The sequence below is a fragment of the Hippocampus zosterae genome, chromosome 3 (assembly GCF_025434085.1).
Source record: "Hippocampus zosterae strain Florida chromosome 3, ASM2543408v3, whole genome shotgun sequence".
NCBI lineage: Eukaryota > Metazoa > Chordata > Actinopteri > Syngnathiformes > Syngnathidae > Hippocampus > Hippocampus zosterae.
This window is the reverse complement of record NC_067453.1, coordinates 22,093,665-22,115,903: the sequence shown is the minus strand read 5'-3', so window position 1 is coordinate 22,115,903 and position 22,239 is coordinate 22,093,665. Positions and strand designations below refer to the sequence as shown.

General features: G+C 43.9%; 1 protein-coding gene across 1 annotated transcript; it reads left to right on the top strand.

Moving 5' to 3' along the window:
* The first annotated feature begins 267 nt into the window (after positions 1-267).
* On the top strand, positions 268-22,239 carry fkbp4 (FKBP prolyl isomerase 4). Its single transcript, XM_052061357.1, has 10 exons — positions 268-608; positions 9,125-9,269; positions 9,356-9,498; positions 17,435-17,555; positions 17,722-17,878; positions 18,410-18,584; positions 18,772-18,957; positions 19,319-19,462; positions 20,257-20,352; positions 20,442-22,239. The coding sequence occupies exons 1-10, from the start codon at positions 516-518 to the stop codon at positions 20,538-20,540; spliced, it is 1,359 nt and encodes a 452-aa protein (XP_051917317.1). The 5' UTR covers positions 268-515; the 3' UTR covers positions 20,541-22,239.

Here is a 22,239-nt window from a genome sequence, read left to right as displayed (position 1 = left end):
ATATAACGTGTGCGCGTTTTGCACAACAGGGCAGCACTCGAGGGCGGGTTTATTATATAAATGTCATTTTCCAGTTTTGTCTGGCTTTGATATAATTTTTAAATATATTGTACTGTGAGTAGTTAAAACTGAGACATATTGTGTTTAAAGGAGATTCAATTTTTGTGCTATTATTGGTTGTTTAAGACCGCGATTTCTGGAGATTCCGGTTTGTTGATTCAACACCCCAAGCGCTTGGTTCTTCTCTATGGTTCCTCCCAGAATGTCTGGAAAGTTCTTTGCGTGAGGTGCTAGACGGGATCTCATATACGCGTGAGCTTTGCACGCTTTACGGACATTCAATCGTAAGCGCTTTGCCCAGTGACCGGTTAACGCGTCGTTTGTACTAGCGCTTTGGTCAAAACAAGAGGTACCAGTCGTATAAGCTAGGCGTTAACACACCAGGTCGGTGTTATTGAGTGCTTTTGAGTACTAGTTAAAGTCAAGCTTAGGTTTCGCGTAGCGTCATTTTTGCAATGACCGCCGAGGAGCAAACGGCAGAAGGACACCACGCCATCCGAATGGAAGGAGACGACATCACTCCCAAGAAAGATGGAGGTGTTTTGAAGGTAATTATTCACATTGAGAGCCTCTCTCTTTTTTGCTCCCCTTACGCGCATGGGCTAATATCATTAGCTGTCGTCAGCTAACGCACCGCGGGCAGGTTGCCTACCGTTTAAGATAAGATATCCTTTATTCGTCCCACACTGGGGAAATTTACAAAATTTATTTATTGTCTTTAGTAACTAATCGTGGGAACGTCTAACCATTTCGATGTAACGACGTCTATGTAAACCTTCTAGAATCATCAACTTTGGCGACCAAATAAGATGTTGAGACGTGGCATAAATAAATAACCTTTTGGTCCTGTTTGTTGTTGAGCACGTGACAACAATGTTATGTATTTCAACCACAAAAAAACGTGTAAAGATCCGAGTTTACGTTGGTTTTTGATGCTGTGTTTCTCAAGTTTTAATGAGCAAAAGCACATGGATATCTGTACGAAATAAATCATATGGCGCATCAACAGAGACACTTGAACACTTTGTTGTCCTCATTTCCTGTACACACCCTGTGTCCTCGGGTCAAAATGGCCCATCTTCACTAAACCCCACAACTAAGCAGCTAAATTGAATTTTAAACACCAAATTTCATATTACTTTAAGGAACAACTTGTCCTTCACCACATTATGTGTGATATAGTTCTCCCTCTTAACTTCGATTTCTATAGCTTAAGAAAAGGGGGAAAAAAATGAGTTATGGATGCATTTGTATTCATTCCAATTACTAAATTTTCTTTTTTTCCTCCAGTAAACTATTTAGTACAATACAAGACAAAAATGTGAAAAATAAGAACCCATTCAACTATTTAGCACATGTAGTGCAGTATGCAAGTGCACAGCCTTTAAAGATATATTTCTTTCACCTATAGCACACAGTATGTGTTTTACAGTCCTTCTTTTGAGGGCAGAATTGGCATTTCTTCTTCTTACTTGCCCTCACTGGGGAAGTGGCTGTGGAAGGTGGATCATCAGGTTTCTCAGGAGATCCTGTACGTTATGTTCTGCATGCCTGCCTCGTTGGTTGTATGCTGCTGAAGAGTGTTATTTTGCCATTTTTGAAAGGAAAGTGTCTCTTTCAGCTTCAGGGATTTCTTCTTGTTCTGAAGACGATTCATCATACTTTGGGTTATATTCCTCCCCATCTTCTTCTGGTACATCCTGTACTCCCTCTTCTGAATCAGTTGTCTTGCTGGACAGCAGAAAAAAATTAGCTCTCGAGCCTCCTTAATGTCATAACGCACACTCATGGCGTCAGCACATAGAGAACTCGGAGTCCTGTCATCTACAGCACCTTTTATAACCCCTTGAAATCCACAAAAAAGAGTTCTGCCATCTACAAGAACGCCACCAATCTTGTCTTGTTTATGTCTGTTACTGTCTTGTTCACGTGTTCTACTAATTGATCTGAGACACAACTAAAATATTGAAACATTCTATGGTATGTAAATAACTTTGTGACCTTGATTTCAACCCTATTTGCGTCATGGGTCATTTTGACGCGAAGACCACCTTTGTATTTTTTTTGGTACAGCTTCTATGGAAATGTGTATAAAAACATTTCAATTTTTCTGCAGTTGGGGCCAGCCTAGGAAAATTCATAAAATTTCAAGTTTAAAAAAAAATCATTTAGGGGGCTGTTCTGGCATTTTTAACACAGTGACGGGTCATTTTGACCCGAGGACAACAGGAGGGTTAATTTATCTGCTATTCACTCTTAGGTCGCTGGTTTAGATCAAAGGTAGCATTTCACAACAGCGGCAGCTGTAACAAAGCGCTTTACAAAACAGTTAACATAAAGTAAAATAATAAACATAACATAAAACACGGACAGTCATGCAGTTCTAACCACTTTTCCATCACACGCTTTGTTGTTTGAAGCAGTTTGAGATGACAGAGGAGAGAATCGAAGTGTCCTTTAACCAGTGGATCAGAGACGTCATGCTCAAAATGTGCACACGTCAGCTACAAGCTAAGTTTCAAAGTCAACAAGAAGCTGTAGCATCCATTGACAAAAAAAGAAAAAAGGAGATTGGTTCACTTCTCCTGTCCCATGGAAATCCATTTCAATTCCAAGCGGCGACTCTCGGTTCCAAATACGCAACGGCGCTCTTCGCCAACGCTCCTCTCTCCTCATCCTCAACTTCAGCGGCCATCCATCCAGCCGCACCAACGCCGACTGTCCAACAGCGCTGACATAGCCACTGAACAAATCGGGGTTGTGAAAAATGCTGCCCATTACTGGCGCAAAAAACACAAGCGCCCCAGGTCTGTCCAGCACCGACAGTCGATGGCGCAGACATTCCTCCCAATCAAAATCTGTGCTGGTAGAGGCGTGCTGCCGAGAAGGCGCAACCACCAAGCACAGATACTGCTCCTTTGACGAATGTCGTGGCCAAAAAGCGCTGAAAACGGTCCATATCAGGTCCACACAATGAAACAACAAACATGTGACAAAACAAAAGACAAAAACAGCAAAAAAGAACAAAAAGGCAAGGCACTTGCCGAAAGCTGCCTACTCGGGCTTATTTTTAGCAATGAAATCCATCCATCCATCATCTACCGCTTATCCGGGGCCGGGTCGCGGGGGCAACAGCTTTAGCAGGGAAGCGCAGACTTCCCTCTCCCTAGCTACTTCTTCCAGCTCTCCCCGGGGGATCCCGAGTCGTTCCCAGGCAAGCTGGGTGACATAGTCTCTCCAGCGTGTCCTGGGTCTTCCTCGGGGTCTCCTCCCGGTGGGACATGACCGGAACACCTCACCGGGGAGGCGCTCAGGAGGCATCCGAATCAGATGCCCAAGCCACCTCATCTGGCTCCTCTCGATGTGGAGGAGAAGCGGCTCGACTCTGAGCCCCTCCCGGATGACTGAGCTTCTCACCTTATCTCTAGGGGAGAGCCCGGACACCCTGCGGAGAAAACTCATTTCAGCCGCTTGTATCCGGGATCTCGTTCTTTCGGTCACGACCCATAGCTCGTGACCATAGGTGAGGGTTGGGGACGTAGATCGACCGGTAAATTGAGAGCTTCGCCCTTTGGCTCAGCTCCTTCTTCACCACGACAGACCGATACAACGTCCGCATCACAGCAGACGCTGCACCGATCCGCCTGTCGATCTCCCGCTCCCTCCTACCCCCACTCGTGAACAAGACCCCAAGATACTTGAACTCCTCCACTTGTGGTAAGATCTCCTCCCCAACCCGGAGGGGGCACTCCACCCTTTTCCGACTGAGGACCATGGTTTCAGATTTGGAGGTGCTGATTTTCATCCCAACCGCTTCACACTCGGCTGCGAAACGCTCCAGTGAGAGTTGGAGAGCCCCGTTTGAAGGAGCCAACAGCACCACATCATCTGCAAAAAGCAGGGATGCAATACTGAGGCCCCCAAAACGGACCCCCTCAACGTTTCGGCTGCGCCTAGAAATTCTGTCCATAAAGGTTATGAACAGAATCAGCGACAAAGGGCAACCTTGGCGGAGTCCTACCCCCACTGGAAACGATTCTGACTTACTGCCGGCAATGCGAACCAAACTCTGACATCGGTGGTATAGTGACCGAACAGCCCTTATCAGGGGGTTACCCCATACCCAGGAAGCACTCCCCACAGAACTCCCCGAGGGACATGGTCAAACGCCTTCTCCAAGTCCACAAAACACATGTAGACTGGTTGGGCGAATTCCCACATACCCTCAAGGACCCTGCTAAGGGTGTAGAGCTGGTCCACTGTTCCACGGCCGGGACGAAAACCACACTGCTCCTCCTCAATTGGAGGCTCGACTTCCTGACGGACCCTCCTCTCCAGCACCCCTGAATAGACCTTACCAGGGAGGCTGAGGAGTGTGATCCCTCTGTAGTTGGAACACACCCTCCGGTCCCCCCTTTTAAAAAGAGGGACTACCACCCCGGTTTGCCAATCCAGAGACACTCTCCCTGTTGACCACGCGATGTTGCAGAGGCATGTCAACCAGGACAGCCCCACAACATCCAGAGCCTTGAGGAACTCCGGGCGGATCTCATCCACCCCTGGGGCCTTGCCACCGAGGAGCTTTTTAACCACATCGGTGACTTCAACCACAGAGATAGGAGAGCCCACCTCAGAATCCCCGGGCTCTGCTTCCTCCAAGGAAGACGTGTTGGTGGAGTTGAGGAGACCTTCGAAGTACTCTGCCCACCGGTTCACAACGTCCCGAGTCGAAGTCAGCAGCGCCCCATCCCTACTGTACACAGTGTTAGTGGTGCACTGCTTCCCCCTCCTGAGACGTCGGATGGTGGACCAGAATTTCCTCGAAGCCGTCCGGAAGTCGGCTTCCATGGCCTCACCGAACTCTTCCCGCGCTCTGGTTTTTGCCTCGGCGACCACCGAAGCCGCGGTCCGCTTGGCCAGTCGATACCTGTCAGCTGCCTCTGGGGTCCCACAGGCCATAAAGGCTCGATAGGACTCCTTCTTCAGCTTGACGGCATCCCTTACTGCTGGTGTCCACCAGCGAGTACGGGGATTGCCGCCACGACAGGCACCAACCACCTTACGGCCACAACTCAGATTGGCCGCCTCAACAATAGAGTCACAGAACATAGTCCACTCGGGCTCAGTGTCCCCCGCCTCCCCCGGAACATGGGAAAAGCTCTGTCGGAGGTGGGAGTTGAAACTCCTTCTGACAGGGGATTCCGCCAGACGCTCCCAACAAACCCTCACTATACGTTTGGGTCTGCTAGGACGGACCGGCATCTTCCCCCACCATCGGATCCTACTCACCACCAGGTGGTGATCAGTTGACTCCGCCCCTCTCTTCACCCGAGTGTCCAGAACATGCGGCTGCAAATCCGATGATACAACTACAAAGTCGATCATCGAACTGCGGCCTAGGGTGTCCTGGTGCCAAGTGCACATATGGACACCCTTATGTTTGAACAAGGTGTTCGTTATGGACAATCCGTGACGAGCACAGAAGTCCAATAACAAAACACCACTCGGGTTCTGATCGGGGGGGGCCGTTCCTCCCAATCACGCCCCTCCAGGTACCACTGTCATTGCCCACGTGAGCATTGAAATCCCCCAGCAGAACAAGGGAGTCCCCAGCAGGAGTACTCTCCGGCACACCCTCCAAGGACTCCAAAAAGGGTGGGTATGCTGAGCTACTGTTTGGTGCATATGGACAAACAACAGTCGGGACCCGTCCACCCACCCGAAGGCGGAGGGCGGCAACCCTCTCGTCTACCGGTGTGAACCCCAATGTACAGGCACTGAGCCGGGGGGCAATGAGTATGCCCACACCTGCTCTCCGCCGCTCACCGTGAGCAACTCCAGAGTAGAAGAGTCCAACCCCTCTCGCGAGAACTGGTACCAGAACCCAGGCTGTGTGTGGAGGCAAGTCCGACTATATCCAGTCGGAAATTCTCTGCCTCACACACCAGCTCGGACTCCTTCCCTGCCAGAGAGGTGACATTCCATGTCCCAAGAGCTAGCTCCTGCAGCCGAGGATCGGACCGCCAGGGTCCCCGACTTTGGCTGCCGCCCAGCTCACATTGCACCCGACCCCTTTGGCCCCTCTCATGGGTGGTGAGCCCATGGGAAGGGGGACCCACGTTGCCTCTTCGGGCTGTGCCCGGCCGGGCCCCATGGTTGTAGGCCCGGCCACCAGGCGCCTGCCAACGAGCCCCACCTCCAGGCCTGGCTCCAGAGGGGGGCCCCGGTGACCCGCGTCCGGGCAAGGGAAACCTAGATCCATTTATTTCTATCATCATTGGGGTCTTTGAGCCGTGCTTTGTCTGGCCCCTCACCTAGAACCTGTTTGCCATGGGTGACCCTGCCAGGGGCATAAAGCCCCAGACAACTTAGCTTCTAGGATCCTTGGGACACACAATCCCCTCCACCACGGTAAGGTGACGACTCACGGAGGAGCAATGAAATCCTGTCGGGCCAATTAAGTAAAATAGGGAAATTACACTCGGGGACAGTCTAAAACGCTTCATGTAAAAAAAGCTTAACGTGTCAGAAAATTACGACCAATCGTTTACCAAAATTCACATGCACGTCTCTCTTTGTGCCCACTTCAACCTCTGAAAATATTGACGAAATTGCCACAGTATTTTCAATCTTTGTTGTTTGTTGTTGTTTGTTTATTGAACATAAAACATATACAGTAATAATTTGACAGAAAATAAGGTAGATAAAAAAAGTAAAAAGAAAGAAATCAGTCTTCATTCAACACAGTTATGTTCAAGGGAGTAGGATGAAGTAAAAAACTTATCTAGTCCTACCCCGTTTTGTGTTTATATCTACTAAATCATTTTTATATCAATCAGAAAAGAAAAAGTAAGAAGAAGTCTCCATTAAGGCTCATACTTTACCCTTAACCGTGATATTTTTACAACTTTTGGATAATATGGGCATCAAGCTTTTTCTTCCCCGTAGAGATTCACTGTAGGTACAAAAATTAACAAGGCTAAGGTTAGCAAACGACCAACCGCCACCAAAATTCATGTGTCAGAAAATATTAAAACGAAGGAAACCGCTTCATGTCCATAAAATCCAAAATACTGTGGTGATTGCTTTAACATTTTCAGAGGTTGAAGTGGGCTTTGGTGATGTTGTGAATGTGAATCTTGGTGGTGATTGGTTTTGTACTTTGCGAGTCTATCTCACAGTTCTGAGGTTTGGAATTTGAATCTCAGCTCGGATGTTCAAACCAGGTCTGCCTGGATTGTCTTTCTCTCGCATTCCAAAAAAATACATGTTTTATATTTTGTTCAAGAAAGACACATACATAGGTGTGTATGAATTGGCTGCCAAACAGTCTCTAGAGAGTAACCCTGAGACCCAAATGAGGATAAAGAAAATGCATGGATGTCTTGTCTATAAATATTTCTCTGGAGTGCCTGCCAGCCATAAAGTGTAAAATTAAACAATCGTATAAATCATTTAGTTGGCTGCCATTTTCTGAAATCTGCCCTGTGTGAACAGCTCAGCACTCACTGTTACCAAGCAACAAGGTTAATTCATATAACCACCCCCACGCAGACTTTCTTAGACAGTTACTTGACCAGCTAAAATGGCAGACGGTTTTTGATGGTTTAGAATTCACTCAAAGGCGGACTGAGCCTGCTGTGTCTTCCTGAAAAACAGCGTTGTGGATCAAGCCCACCAGTTTTGCACCAGGTCACACAAAAGGGGAAATCAATCTGTGTGCTACCATAGCAGGCTGCGAACCACTGGTTACAGTTGTTAAAGATGTCCAACTGTCATGGGTTGGGCGATGTTCCAAAGAACCACTCTGAAGCATCAGAAACAGCACGTGTCATGTCAAAGCCAAAGGAGGCTGCAGGGCTGGAACGGATTTGCATTGGCTTACAATGTCAGCACCCTTTTAAGTTCAGATAATGTTCATTAGTTGTTGGCATGCGAGTGGTTAGAATTTCTAATTGGTGGCGTTCATGCGCCACAATACTACGCTAGTTGATTTTATTTTGGCGATGGGGTAAAACGCTACATGAGTTATTCAATGCAATGGCATATAATGGAAAAACCTGTTGGTGATGTTCGTTATTGAGCATCTGCCAAGAATGCTTGGAGCTTTCTGAAACACGCCTGTGATGCAAATTCAACAAAATGGATAAATATGAGCATGTCGATGGCAGACTTTTGCCAAACGGTGTTCTTTGTGTCCCCACTATTTTTGGTTGAAGGGTGGAACCATGACCAACTAGTGTGCCAACTTGAGTTTTTCACATTACAGAATGTCGCTGAGAGTATTTTATTTACTTAGTGTTGCCAAGTCAGAATTTACCAGAGTGAAGTGTAAAAAAAAAAAAGATGCAATTTGGTTTCTAATGCATGTGGGCAAATAGAGCCACAGGTGCCGATAGTCTTTCGGTTGTTTATTGAATAGGACAAACGGTCAAACACACATACAAAATGAGAACATTTAGAAAATGAGAACATTCACGCACAGACGGATTAGCTGGCCAATGGTCCTGTTGTTACCGACAAGGCCATACCCTTAAAGGCACACATCCAACAAATAGATGCAACTGTACATACAGTAATTAATGGGGCCTGACTTGTTAACCGGCTGGTCAAAATTTGCTTTTGAAAAATCACCCCCACCCTCAGATAAATGAATGAATGAAAAAATCGACAAAGAATTGTCCAATTAAAATGAATACTAAAGGATAATGCAGTAGTCAGTTTTTGCCTGTAATTCACATGTTCATCGTTTTAAGTGTTAAGGCACCAAAAAGTACATTATCTCATTCACTATAAATTTTAAAATTAATCCAATGATTAATTCGTTTTTGGGATTTTATTCTGGTGAATATCAGAACTGGCACCGGTCTAAAAAAAATCCATAACATGCATGCATTTTCTAAAACAATTTTTTAAACAGTCTCATATGTTATCCGGAACACTTTCATCCGGCATTTCACTAAGGAATATGTATGTGATATAAAATAAATGGAGTCGCAAGCTTGATTCACGGAACAAATTAAACAATGTATGACTGTATGTCCTCATTGTCTTATGTTCTCAGCTGGTGAAAAGGGAAGGCACTGGCACAGAGCTGCCAATGACTGGGGACACAGTTTTTGTCCACTATGTGGGCACCCTCCTGGATGGCTCCACCTTTGACTCCAGCAGAGGCCGAGGAGAGAAGTTCTCTTTTGAGCTGGGCAAATGTTGGTTTCCCATCATTTGGCAGAAGACATTACCCCGTCACCCCGACAACAACGTTTTCATCCGTCTTCCCTGTGTGCGTGTGCAGGTCAAGTCATAAAGGCGTGGGACATCGGCGTGGCTACTATGAAAAAGGGGGAGCTCTGCCAGCTCATCTGTAAACCTGAGTATGCGTATGGGTCTGCTGGCAGCCCACCCAAAATTCCCCCTGATTCCACACTTATTTTTGAGGTAAGCCTTGACATGCATCCAAGTTGGCCTTGTTACATTATCTGTGTTGTTACCCAGAGGATTTGGGACATGGTATCGACTCAACTTCCCATGTTATCTTCCTCTTAAGGCAGTAAACAAATTGAGAGAGAATTAACAGTGATAAATTGCACAGTACATTTTGCCTCAGTTTCGTCGAGCGAGATGCACACCAATTTTTAACATCTTAGCTGATTTTTTTTCTTTTTAATGCGAGAGACCACACACGATGACAAAACATTTACTTGAGTGCCCTTGCCTCTAAAGGGTCTATTGTACCTAAATGGCATGGATTGGCCTAACTGATTTACATTTGTAAATACTGAACAAGTGTAATCTTTAGACATACTAGAAGTAATCATGCCCTGCAAAGGAGAGAAATGCTCCTCTTCAAGCAGCCCCTCACCACCCAATAAGAAATCTGTCCAAATTAGGTGTGCGACAAAAAAGCAGGTCCCCATAAGAATAACGTATAAAAAGCATCAGAGGGCTGCCCTGAATGTGCCTGTGAAGTTTTTAGCAAAAACCCAAGTGTCACCATTTTTACTGATTGTGTGTGTGTACATGGTGCTCAGCAGCCCCCCACATGGTTATTCGGTGCTATTGGACTCACTCCTCCACACACACACTTTGCATATGCCCCGCCCATTTGTCACCTAATGGAAGGATTTTTACAAGTGGGAGGGGGTCATCATTCAATTAGTGATCATCAGAAGAAGCCTGCAAAGCTAGAAGATGGCAGCAAAAGAAGCAAAAGTAAAATGCAAGGTAAGCAAGTTTCTATGAATTAACAAGTTTTTTATTTGTTTAATGTTACAAATGTACATACTAAAATAAGAATATTGTCACTATTCTCTATGAATTAACAAGCATCGCGGCAACACTGTATTGACAATAACTAAGCTCTGGTATACAATAGTAAGCGCTTACTATTGTATGCTCTGGCATACTATTGTATGCTAGAGCTTCCCCCTATGGTTTATTAACTTATTTGGCGACTGAAAATACAGTAATTATAGTTTGTACATTTACAACGAGGCGAAGTCCCCCCCCCCCCCCTTCTAAATGACAAATGTATTATAAACATTGAAGCTCGGGGTATTTTTTTTTTCGGGTGCACGCATCTCGGGCTTGAATGAGAGCCGGGGCTAGGCTCGTCTCGGGGCTAATGGCAGAGTCTCGGGCTAACGGCTAGCACAACTGAGTGTGTTGACGAACGAGCGGTGACTATTCCTTTTTAACTTTTTTTAACCGCAATTTCAAAATTCATTACGCACTAGCGCGACTAGTGAAACCGACGTGGATTTTTGTCGAGTATAGCAAGTAGCGTAGGTAATGGAGACAAGCTAAACAAAACGTGAGCTACCGAGATCGGCTACGGCTAGGCTAAAGCTAAATGCTAAACACTCAAATGTGTGGACGAACGAGCGGTGACTATTCCTTTTTAACTTTTTTTTAACCGCAGTTTCAAAATTCATTACGCACTAGCGCGACTAGTGAAACCGTCGTGGATTTTTGTCGAGTATAGCAAATAGCGTAGGTAATGGAGACAAGCTAAACAAAACGTGAGCTACCGAGATCGGCTACGGCTAGGCTAAAGCTAAATGCTAAACACTCAAACGCCACTGCCTGGTCTCTCTGCTCTTTCTACCCATTAATTATAATGATGGAGTATATGAACAATTAAAAGTTTAAGCACTTCAGCTAATGTATCGATTTCGTAAAGTGAGATGAGCAGTGATAATCTAATACATGGAGGGCACGCACACGGTTTGTGAAACAATATTTCTAATTGTGTGACATTCCAGATTCAAAGAATACGAAATTAATAACTATATAAAGAACAATTCCTGCACTATGTTCCTTAGTTCTGTAAATTTAGTATTTAATATTGTTAAAGACAGGCTCCAGCATGCCTGCAGCCCTTGTAAGAATAAGCAGTTTAGAAAATGAATGTATGGAAATTGTTTCAACACAAAAAAAAAAGTATACTATTTTAATGTTGATATGGCATTAATAAAAAGTATTAAAAAATATATTGTGCAACCTCCCACATTTATTTAACCCGTCTTTCAAAACTAGTGTTTTCCTGTCAAAACTGGAAACCGCAAAAGTTATTCCGATTTACAAGAGCGGAGAGAAGCACTTATTTACAAATTACAGACCAATATTTTTCCGGCAAAAATTGTAGAACAACTATTTGCAGACAAACTTTACAAATGTATTGCAAAGCATAATGTAATCTGCAAATATCAATACGGTTTCAGAGAGAAAAGGGCAACATCTATGGCAATAATGGGAATTGTGGAAGAATCAATCAATGCGTGTATGCTTGCATGCTTGCGATCAGGTCAATAGTGGGAGTTTGGTCACTTCAAAAGTCGGATCGTCAGTCAAAAAAGGTTGGGCACCCCTGGTATCAGATGTTTGGCACATAAATGGTTGAAAAGCTATTTAGATGACAGCTACAGCTGTTGTGAAAACACTATAAAAGTAACTTAATTGTATAATATTAATATGCACAGTTCAACAATTTCCAATCAAACAAGTTGCAGCTAACTCCCTAAATTTATCAAGATCAAGGTGTACAACCAGACAAATTTTCTACTTGTTGCTATTTCCTTTGAGCATATAAACTGTACTGAACAAAGACATTTATTGATATTTTTTCCTTTGTGGTTTTTTTTTTCATGTCTTTCATATTGCGTTTATATGTTCGATACATTAATCAATTCTGACCGAATACAATGCAAACTCTTTTTCTCTCTCAAGTTTGAACTCCCACAGAGTCAGACCCCTTCAGGACGCCATTCGTCACATTTCATTAAGGACCGACAAAACAGGCAAATTGTGTGCGAGGTACATAAATGCAGTCAAAGGTAAGGCGTTGTCTGATGTTATATTCTGCGGAATTATTAGATAATATGGCATATACTGTAGATAAAACATATACAGTTATTATCAGATGAACACTATATATGAACACTGAGTTTATTTTTCCAGTTTCCGACTCAGTTTGTAAACAAGCCGTTATATAAATAATTAATTCCATGTTTTTTCTTACTTCAGTAGAAGAACACCATGTGAAACTGAACAAATAAAACCAATTTTATTCGACAAGATATGTTTTCTAAATTACCATGGACCTCTCAATAATGGAAGACAAGATTGCAAAGCCTGTTTTTTCTTCAGTAGAAGAACACCATGTGAAACTGAACAAATAAAACCAATTTTATTCGACAAGATATGTTTTCTAAATTACCATGGACCTCTCAATAATGGAAGACAAGATTGCAAAGCCTGTTTTTTCCCCCTAAAAACTATTATTGCTGTCTGGTACAGGATGTGAACTATTTGCCAAGAGTACAATCGGCAGAGGACAATTTGTTTCTGAATATCGGGGATATTTGATAAATGATTCAGAATACTAGAGCAGAAGATGAGTTTACCACCAATCATGTGCTGCGTTTATGTTTGCATTCAAGTGGAGAGGGAAAACATGGTGGTAAGACTTATTATCCACCTATTCTGCACCACTATGGACAATATTGTGATAATGATCTCATGTTGTTCTTTTTCACATATTTGTTAAGCAATGATGCTTCACAAGATGAGTCATTTGGGCAACCAGTGAATGATGAAAACAGGAGGCCAAATTGCCAGATGAAAAGGATTGATGTGGATGGTGTGCCACACCTGTTTGTTTGCTTTCAATGACATTCAAGAGGGAGAAGAAATGACCGATGATTATGGTGGCGAAGACTGCCCATGGAGAACACAAGTATGTATACATTGCAGATTATAAAAAATGGCTCTGTGTAATAAGGATGGAAGTAACTTTTGAAAGAATCAGAATAGTAGAATCTTACTCGAAGTATTGTGAATCAAATTTTCCCGTTTCCACCCACATTCCAAAACGCATGCTTAGCAGGTGAATGGAATACTCTAAATTGTCCCTCGGTGTGAGTGTGAGCGTAAATGGGTGTTGTCTATCTGTGCCCTGCGATTGGCTGGCAACCAGTTCAGGGTGTACCCATGCGGGGTACACCCTGTCCAAAGACAGCTGGGATAGGCTCCTGCATGCTACCAACCCTTGTGAGGATAGACTAATTAGAAAATGGATGGATGGATGCATGGATCAAAATGATCATTTATGGCAGGTGTATGGAATAGGTTGGTACACATTTCAAATAATTATTTTCCGCGACCCGGCCCCGGATAAGCGGTAGATAATGGATGGATGGATGGATGGATATTTTCCGAAACCTAAACTCAAAGCAAGTGCTAATTCAATTTCTAAAATACTTTAGAAAGTTAAGTGCTACACGATCAATGATTTATCTCTCAGAAAAAAAAAATTTATGTCTTTATGGATGACCAAATTTACCAGAAGTTTTCCACCTGCCTTGCAAATTGTAGATCTCATCCAAGTTCTTCAGAGTTGCAAATAACAATCCTGTATAACTTGATGAGATGGGCTATTGGCCTATTCATCAATAATATTCTGAATCTCTATCATTGTTGACTGTCTTTCTAGATGACCAGCGTGACAGTCACAGATGTGGCTCCTCAACCCTCTTTACTGCCTCAGAGTCAGATGCAACATACACCAGGTAAAGTCATATCCATCACTGTTTCATGATATTTGGTATCTCTATATCTGTGCATTTGGGATGATGGACAGTAATTTTCATGATAAAGTACTGTATGTATGCACAACAGGCAATTTCACAATGCATTGGAAAGGCTAATGCGAGCGGACTATTTTAGGTCGTTTTAATTTGACAGAGATCATTACGTTCTGGAGTTGTCTCTTTTCTGGACCCTCACGGTGTCCCCACAGCACACGTTTACCAAGTGTGTGTGAGGGGAGAAAAAACAGTGTCCAAGGGGGGAAGAACTGACAAAGTGTTAACAAGAATGTCCCCACAATGTTTTTGGGTTTAACATGTAGAAAACACAGTTTTAAAAGATGACGTTGTTGAGTCAGATTTGTGCATCTATATTTTAGACGGTTTACTTGAGGCTAAGTATCGGTTTCTTCTATCATGTTCTCCAATTTTGTATTCCAGATGACCAAGACAATACCCAATGAGACTACTTTAAGAGAAAACTGTTGCGATACTGCTGGTCCAAGCAACATACACCAGGTATAGTCATATCCATCACTGTTTCATGATATTTGGTATCTCTTTATCTGTGCATTTGAGATGACGGACATTAATTTTCATGATAAAGTACTATATCTATGCACAACAGGGAATTTCACATAATGCATTGGAAAGGTTAATGCAAGCGGACTATTTTAGATTGATTTAATTTGACACAGAGATCATTATGTTCTGGAATTATGTCTCTTTTGTGGACCCTCACGGTGTCCCCACACACCACACGTTTCAGATTTATGTCAGAATCAGAATCAGAATCAGAATCATCTTTATTGGCCAAGTATGTAGAACACACAAGGAATTTGTCTCCGGTGTAACACGCTGCACTAGTATCATCGTAAACAACAAAATCATTGAACCATTTTAGAGTAACCACTAGTTTTGAAGTACCATTTTGTGGTGCAAGAAGAGTGACTGTCAGTGACTGTTTAAGGAGTTAATGGCTAGAGGGAAGAAGCTGTTCAAGTGTCTACTGGATTTGGTGCGCATGGATCTGTAGCGTCTGCCTGAGGGGAGTGGCTGAAAAAGGTGGTGGGCAGGGTGCGGGGGATCCAGGAGGATTTTCCGTGCCCTTGTCTTGATTCTTGCAGTGTGCAAGTCCTCAAGAGTGGGTAGGGCGGTGCCAACGATTTTTTCTGCCGTCCTAACTGTCCGTTGAAGTCGGATTTTGTCCTTTTTTGTGGCGGCCCCAAACCAAACCGTGATGGAAGAACACAGGATTGATTCGATGACTGCAGTGTAGAACTGTCGTAGCACCTCCTGTGGCAGGCCATGCTTCCTCAGCAGCCTCAGGAAGTACATCCGCTGCCGGGCCCTTTTCAGGATGGAGATGGTGTTGACTTCCCACTTCATGTCCTGGGAGACTGTGATTCCCAGGAACTTGAAGGTCTCGACGGTTGACACAGGGCAGTTGGATAGTGTGAGGGGCAACTGAGGAGAAGAATGTTTCCTGAAGTCCACGATCATCTCTACAGTTTTGATCGTGTTCAGCCCGAGGTTGTGTCGGCCGCACCAAAGCTCCAGCTGCTCCACTTGTTGGCGGTACGCAGACTCGTCGCCGTCTTTGATGAGACCGATGACCGTGGTGTCGTCTGCGAACTTTATGAGTTTGACAGCTGGATCTGTTGAGGTGCAATCGTTTGTGTAGAGAGAGAAGAGCAGTGGCGAGAGGACACATCCCTGTGGGGCACCAGTGCTGGTAGTGCGGTGTGAGGGAAAAAAAAGTGAAATGTTATACTGTGGTCCTCATAAGTCACTGATGGTGTTTACAGGAATGTTCCGACAATGTGTTTTATTTTAACAACACCTCTGAGGGGTTGGATTCTCTCTACTCTGGAGTTGGCAAGAGTCGCATAGCAGGTGATGGCATCCTTACTTAAATGTAATTTATCACTGACACACGATTATCTCATTTTCATGTGCATTTCAAAATCATCTCTGAATGGTACGTTTGTTCTGAAAATGTTGTGAAAGGATGCAACAGCGCAGCTTATGTTGCTCATTGAACAGCAAAATGTCAGTCCAAATGACGGTATGCATTGTGATGTTAGAATGACGGTGTGAATCTATGTAAGGAGCTTTAGATTGTAATTCAATCATGTACTCTCCTTGAATCTTTCAATAACAATTTTTTTTTCCTCAGTACTTCAAGGAAGAGGAAGAGAACTCCCTGGGAGAAAAGTGAAATAAAGGCACACGATGAGACTCGTCAAATCTTTTCGCGTCCCAGGAAAAATGGAGTGTGAAAGATATTTAAGGGCTGAACCAGAAGCCCTTAAAAAATGGCAAACCCTCAATTTTTTATGATTATAACTACATGCCGACTGCCAAAAGGAAATTGCTGTGCAAACAAGTTTTTCATCAAAAACTCACTGATTAGGCTCTTTTATTTCCATTATGGATATTTAAATTTGAATGTATATTGAGACATTGTCAACAGTGTGTTTGATGTTTTTTTTAGATAGACATTTTACTTTTCTTTTTTTTTTTTACCACACACCGTTAAATAAAAACTCATCACATTGGTCTGATATTGACCAGTTCTTTGATTGGAAGAACAAGCCGGAGATGTCTTCCGTTCTCTGAAGCAGAAATATTCGAGTCACAGGACATTTAACAAACAAAACATATCAAAATAGATTAATTCAATGATTATTATTCACATGAATTGACTTTCATTTGACAGTTAGGTTCAGATGCTTGCCATTTTTGATGAGTAATGCACTTTGTGTGAGGTCCCCAATAATCACATGTACTTGGTGTGGATACTGTGTAAATGATGTAAATATATTGAAATTAAGTCCCCATAACACATGTAAACTGGACTTTTCTGAAGTCCCCATATGACACGGTCCAACATGCGACTTCATAAATTCTGATATTTAAAGGTGTTTATAGGCTAACACCACCACCTTGTGTATCCGATTTTTTGCAGAACTGTATGTCATTTGGAAAGGGTGGTCCCCGAAAGTGATGAACTAAAAAGTGGTCCCCACAAATCACATAAATCGGTCTGTGTGTGTGTGTGTGTGCGTGTGCGTGTGCGTGTGCGTGTGCGTGTGCGTGTGCGTGTGTGTGTGTGTGTGTGAGACGCCACAGAATAATGCGATTTTAATCAATAATTCTTAAATCATAATTGCGCTGGCAAATATTTAGAGGGGCCATGCACGACTGAACTGAACAATCGTAAACCCCCAAATTCGGAACAATCTGTGCCCATTGATGACCATCCCTGCTGTCTTCACCTCTAGGTGGAACTTTTTGAATTCCGCGGAGAGGATTTAACCGAAGATGAGGATGGAGGGATTATCCGTCGCATTATCACTAAAGGGCAGACATATGCCAAGCCGAATGAAGGATCCTCTGTTGAAGGTAACGCATTTCTCATCCTACCTTGACAAGAAACGTATTTATTACAATTTCCAGATACAATGTTTTCACTTCTGATAAAACACTGATATTGCAGCCTTGTGAATTGGCCAGTATTGATCCAATAGGAGTATTCTAAGCGTTGCATTTTGGATCGTCTCCTCTTCAGTGACGGTGGAGGGCAGCTGCGAGGGGCGCGTGTTTGACGAGAGGGAACTCAAATTCGTGATTGGAGAAGGAGAGTGTCTTGGCTTGCCGGCTGGAGTGGAGAAAGCCATCATGGCCATGAAGAAGGGAGAGGAAGCTCTGTTCCACATCAAACCGAAGTACGATTGATGCTTAGTGAGCAGCCACAATTGTAGCGATAAAAGGAACATCTGATGTAAAAAGGAATTTTAGTTGCTTTTGTACAAATAATTGGACTGGAGTAAAGTGAGCCCTCCATGAGCCGTTACCATGCCGTGGTGGTGGGGTTCATGGGCCCCGATGATCCTAGGAACTGAATTGTTTGGGGCTTTATCAAGGGGGACCAGAGGTTGTCGTTCTAACTCCAGAGGAATCGCACACCTCAGCCTCCCTGGTAAAATGTATTCGGGTGTAATGGAGTCTGTCGGGAAGTCCTATCTCTGAGTCAGGAGCAGTGTGGCTCCCGGCCGCTGAACAGTGGACCATCTCTACACCCCTGGGCGGGTCCACATGTGCTTTTTTTTGTGGGGATGCTTCGGGAATACGGGGAATCGAACCCCTTGATAAAAGGGATCTCACCGATATTTCAAGACACCTGGGAAATGTCAACTTGCAACCGTAAGAGGTCAAAAATGCACCAAATAACAAATGTTTGTTTTATTTTCTTGGAGGTATGGCTTTGGGAGCGAGGGAAATGCCAAATATGACATCCCCGGCGGGGCGCTTTTGCAATATAAGATCAAGCTCACAGCCTTGGAAAGGGCCAAAGAGTCGTGGGAGATGAATTCGTCGGAGAAGTTGGAACAGAGTGTCGTCGTCAAAGAGAAGGGGACACAGTATTTTAAGGTATGCATGGGTGGCTGAACCTTTGACAGAGGAAAGGAACTCTTGTTGTGTTTACCACGAACATTTTTGTCAAAGGCCTTCTCTATTGACATCGATCACGTCTGTCGTGATACATTTTGATATTGAATTATTGCCCAGCCCCAGTAGAGGATGTTATCTAACGGTCACTGCTTGTGTTGGCTTTCAGAAAGGTATGTTCAAGCAAGCATCTATGCAGTACAAGAGGATCGTGTCGTGGCTTGAGAATGGGTCGGGATTGTCTGAGGAGGAGGAGGAAAAAGCCAAAGCGCTTCGACTGGCTGCGCATCTCAACCTGGCCATGTGCTACCTGAAGCTCAAAGAGCCCAACCAAGCACTGGAAAACTGCAACAAGGCAAGACATCACACAACAGGGCACGATCCAATTTCACTTCATTTAATTACAAAATTCTCTTACCGTGGTTCATAAAGGATGCCAGTGGCAGCGAGAACAATAACATTCTTTTCCACTAGGTGGCATAAGGTACACAATTAACATGTTGCCCTGAACATAATAGAATGTGATGGCATGCCAACCGTGGTCAAGTAAAATCAGATGAAATCTTCATTTCACTGCATTTTTGGGTGGGATTTTACGCTCAGATTTAAAATGTTTTTCGGATCACTAAACGATGGGAAACTTTGCACTTGACAACAATGTGGCCTCCAAAGTGTTTCATTGTTAAATAAAGCCTGTTTGGTGTGTGTGGTCACAGGCCCTGGAGTTGGACGAGTCCAGTGAGAAGGCACTATTCCGAAGGGGAGAGGCACTGTTCGGCATGAAAGAGTTTGACAAAGCCAGGGATGAGTTTCGGCGCGTTGTTCAACTTTATCCTGCTAACAAAGCTGCTAGGAGTCAGGTATGATGGCACCCAGGGAAGAAGTTAAACATGTTTTCACAATGTGTGACTATTGCTTCTCTTGACTGGAGATTGTGAACGTGGGAGTCAGAAATGGGGGTGTTTTTCAAAATTCAGGCGATATCACCGCTGTAGGATCAGAACCCCTGTAGTTGTGTTACTGTTGCTAGTGCTCTTTGTGCTTATTATTTATTTATGATCCTGATTGAGTTCATGCCACGAGAGCTGTCAACACTCCCCTTGTGAGCTACTAGTAACTCACAATAATAATAATAATAATACATTACATTCGCAAGCGCCTTTCATAACACTCAAGAACACTGTACAACCAAGAGCAATAATAAAACACAGATAAAATAATAAACAAAAAAGTAAGATTTAAGGTGGATAGGCAAGTCTGAAAACACAAAGGTTTGTGGGAGAGCATCGGCAGCCGAAGCGCGCCAGCGTTCACTCAACCCGGAAGTCCCACAATCTATTTAATAGGCACATCTGCTCAAGAGTAACACCGCCTCCCCCAATGAAAAGAGTAGGAAAACTTAAATTTCTAAAATGATACACCATTACCACCTTCTGATCTTTTGCCTTATTCGTGGCTGAATGGCTGTTTATAAATACGGTATTCAACAAAAACAAAAAACATTGTCACTGTCCAAGTACTTTGCACGTCTCACCAAACAGGTATTAATATTATGATCATTTTTCCAATCTGTGGGTGGTTTAAAAGCCACCCGGGTGAGGCTATCGCCGTATTTACTTGCCCTGACGTCTCCTCCGTTGTTGTCTTCACCCAGATGGTTCTTTGTCAGAAGCACATAAAGGAGCAGCACGAGAAGGACAAGCGCGCGTACGCCAACATGTTCCAAAAGTTTGCCCAGAGGGATTCCAAGGTAATGGAACTTATCACCCTCAAATGGTAGGCTGCTGTTAAATGTGGACCAATCTTTAACAGCTCAACCAACATTTTGTTCTTTTGCAGGAAGCGTCCGAGAAGGTGAAGAGCAAGGAGAACAGAGACAGCAAAGATATGGAGGTCGACACTGCTAACAAGGAAGCAGAGGGTGACGCGAAAGTCTAACACGCCGTAAATTCTCACGGTTCACATGTTCTTCTGACTTCTGTTACTTCGGCCGTTTTGTGTTTTAAGTGTGTAATGGTATGCGTGGGTGCAAGAAGCAAATGTCAACAAGAGCCCTGACTTTGCTCTTCATCCTGGCCTCTTGCCATTGTCGTTAATTGTGGTGGCGATCTGAGCAGGCGTCATGTGGTTTCAATATTTCTGTGCTCATGTCCCCTTCAACTCTCAACCCGCAGCATTAAAACTGTTTCACAGCTGAATTACATTGGCGCATAGTGCGTGCCTTGCACCATATTTGTTCTCTCAAGCCTCCGCTTTTATGGGCCTGGTGATCAATTCAATTCCAGGATTGGCGACGGCTGAACTCTGATACAATATGCTGGAATGCTCCAAAAGTTTATTCAGTGTTCCCTCACTACTTCGCAGTTCCGTTATTGTCATTTGTGTCCATAACATCATCCATTGCAGTTTTACCTCACTATTTTACTGGTTTTCTCAATTATTTTTTTCATCCTTCCAAGTCGGACCAGTCAAGAAATATCTTTATTTTTTTGAGCGGGGAGATTTGTTTTACAAAGACCCAAGAACATCAATTTGGAAATTACCGCTTCTCATGCACTACTCTGAGTGTGAGTTCACAGAGGCAGAGCGTGGTGTGCCCCTCTTATTAGGTCATTGCTCCCCAAACCCCGTTCCCTCATCGTAGGTGCATTGGGAAATAAGTTCAGTGTGCTGCTTCACTCAGACCGTTCAGAAACTTGGCATGTTGTTCAAATCTGTTATTGAAAGGGTGCCAAAAAAGGGGAGCCCAAGCTGAATAGTAAATATCTGCCTTCAGAAATTAAGTGGAGTTCACGCGCTCGCTCTGCCTCCAACTGCAAACGAGGACGATGAAATGGCTCAAAACTATGTTTAAGTTTGCTTTGAATTGGCTTACCAAACTAGAATCCCTCCCGCGAAAAGTGAGGGAACACTGCATGCATGTTGCAGGAGGGGATCATGATTTTGGGGGGTAGGCCATTGGACTCAAGTTCTGGTTGAATTCTCCAGAAGTGCTGGTTTAGGTTTGGGTCAAACCAGCAGTGCTTTCAGGACTAATGACAGTGTACAGTCATACCTCGGTTTTCAACCATAATCCGTTCCAGAAGGCTGTTCGAAAACCGAAATCACGCTCTTTTAGAAAAAAATCTTTATTGAAGATGTCTGCCCACAGTAGAACGCTACGAGGAAACATTACTTCCCCGTGTAAGGAAAGCGGGAGGAGTCAAGTGGCGCATTCAAGTCACTCAGTTTGGTCGAGAACCGATTTTCGTCCGAGGCATAAAAAATTTGAAATTTTTGGTCAAAGCCCGATTTGGTCGAGAACAGAGATGTTCAAAAACCGAGGTTTGACTGTACTTTCAATCATTTTCCCTCCCCAAAAGTATTGTGCTTGTGATTTCTGAATTGTTGTGAATACGACAAAAGTAATCAACTGGAATATCCGAACACCTAAACGAGCATCAAAGCAGCTATACAGGACCCATGACCTTGTTCGATCGTCTTAATTTTCTGCTTTGTAAATAAAGTTTTGATGTTTTCAGCCTGTTGAAAAGGACGGTGCTGTGGAAAAGCCACGTATGTTCTACTTGGTCTGTCGGAAGGGTGTGGATTGTTGTGGTGTGGCTTGGCGGAAGGATTCAATAAAGTTAAAACCTGC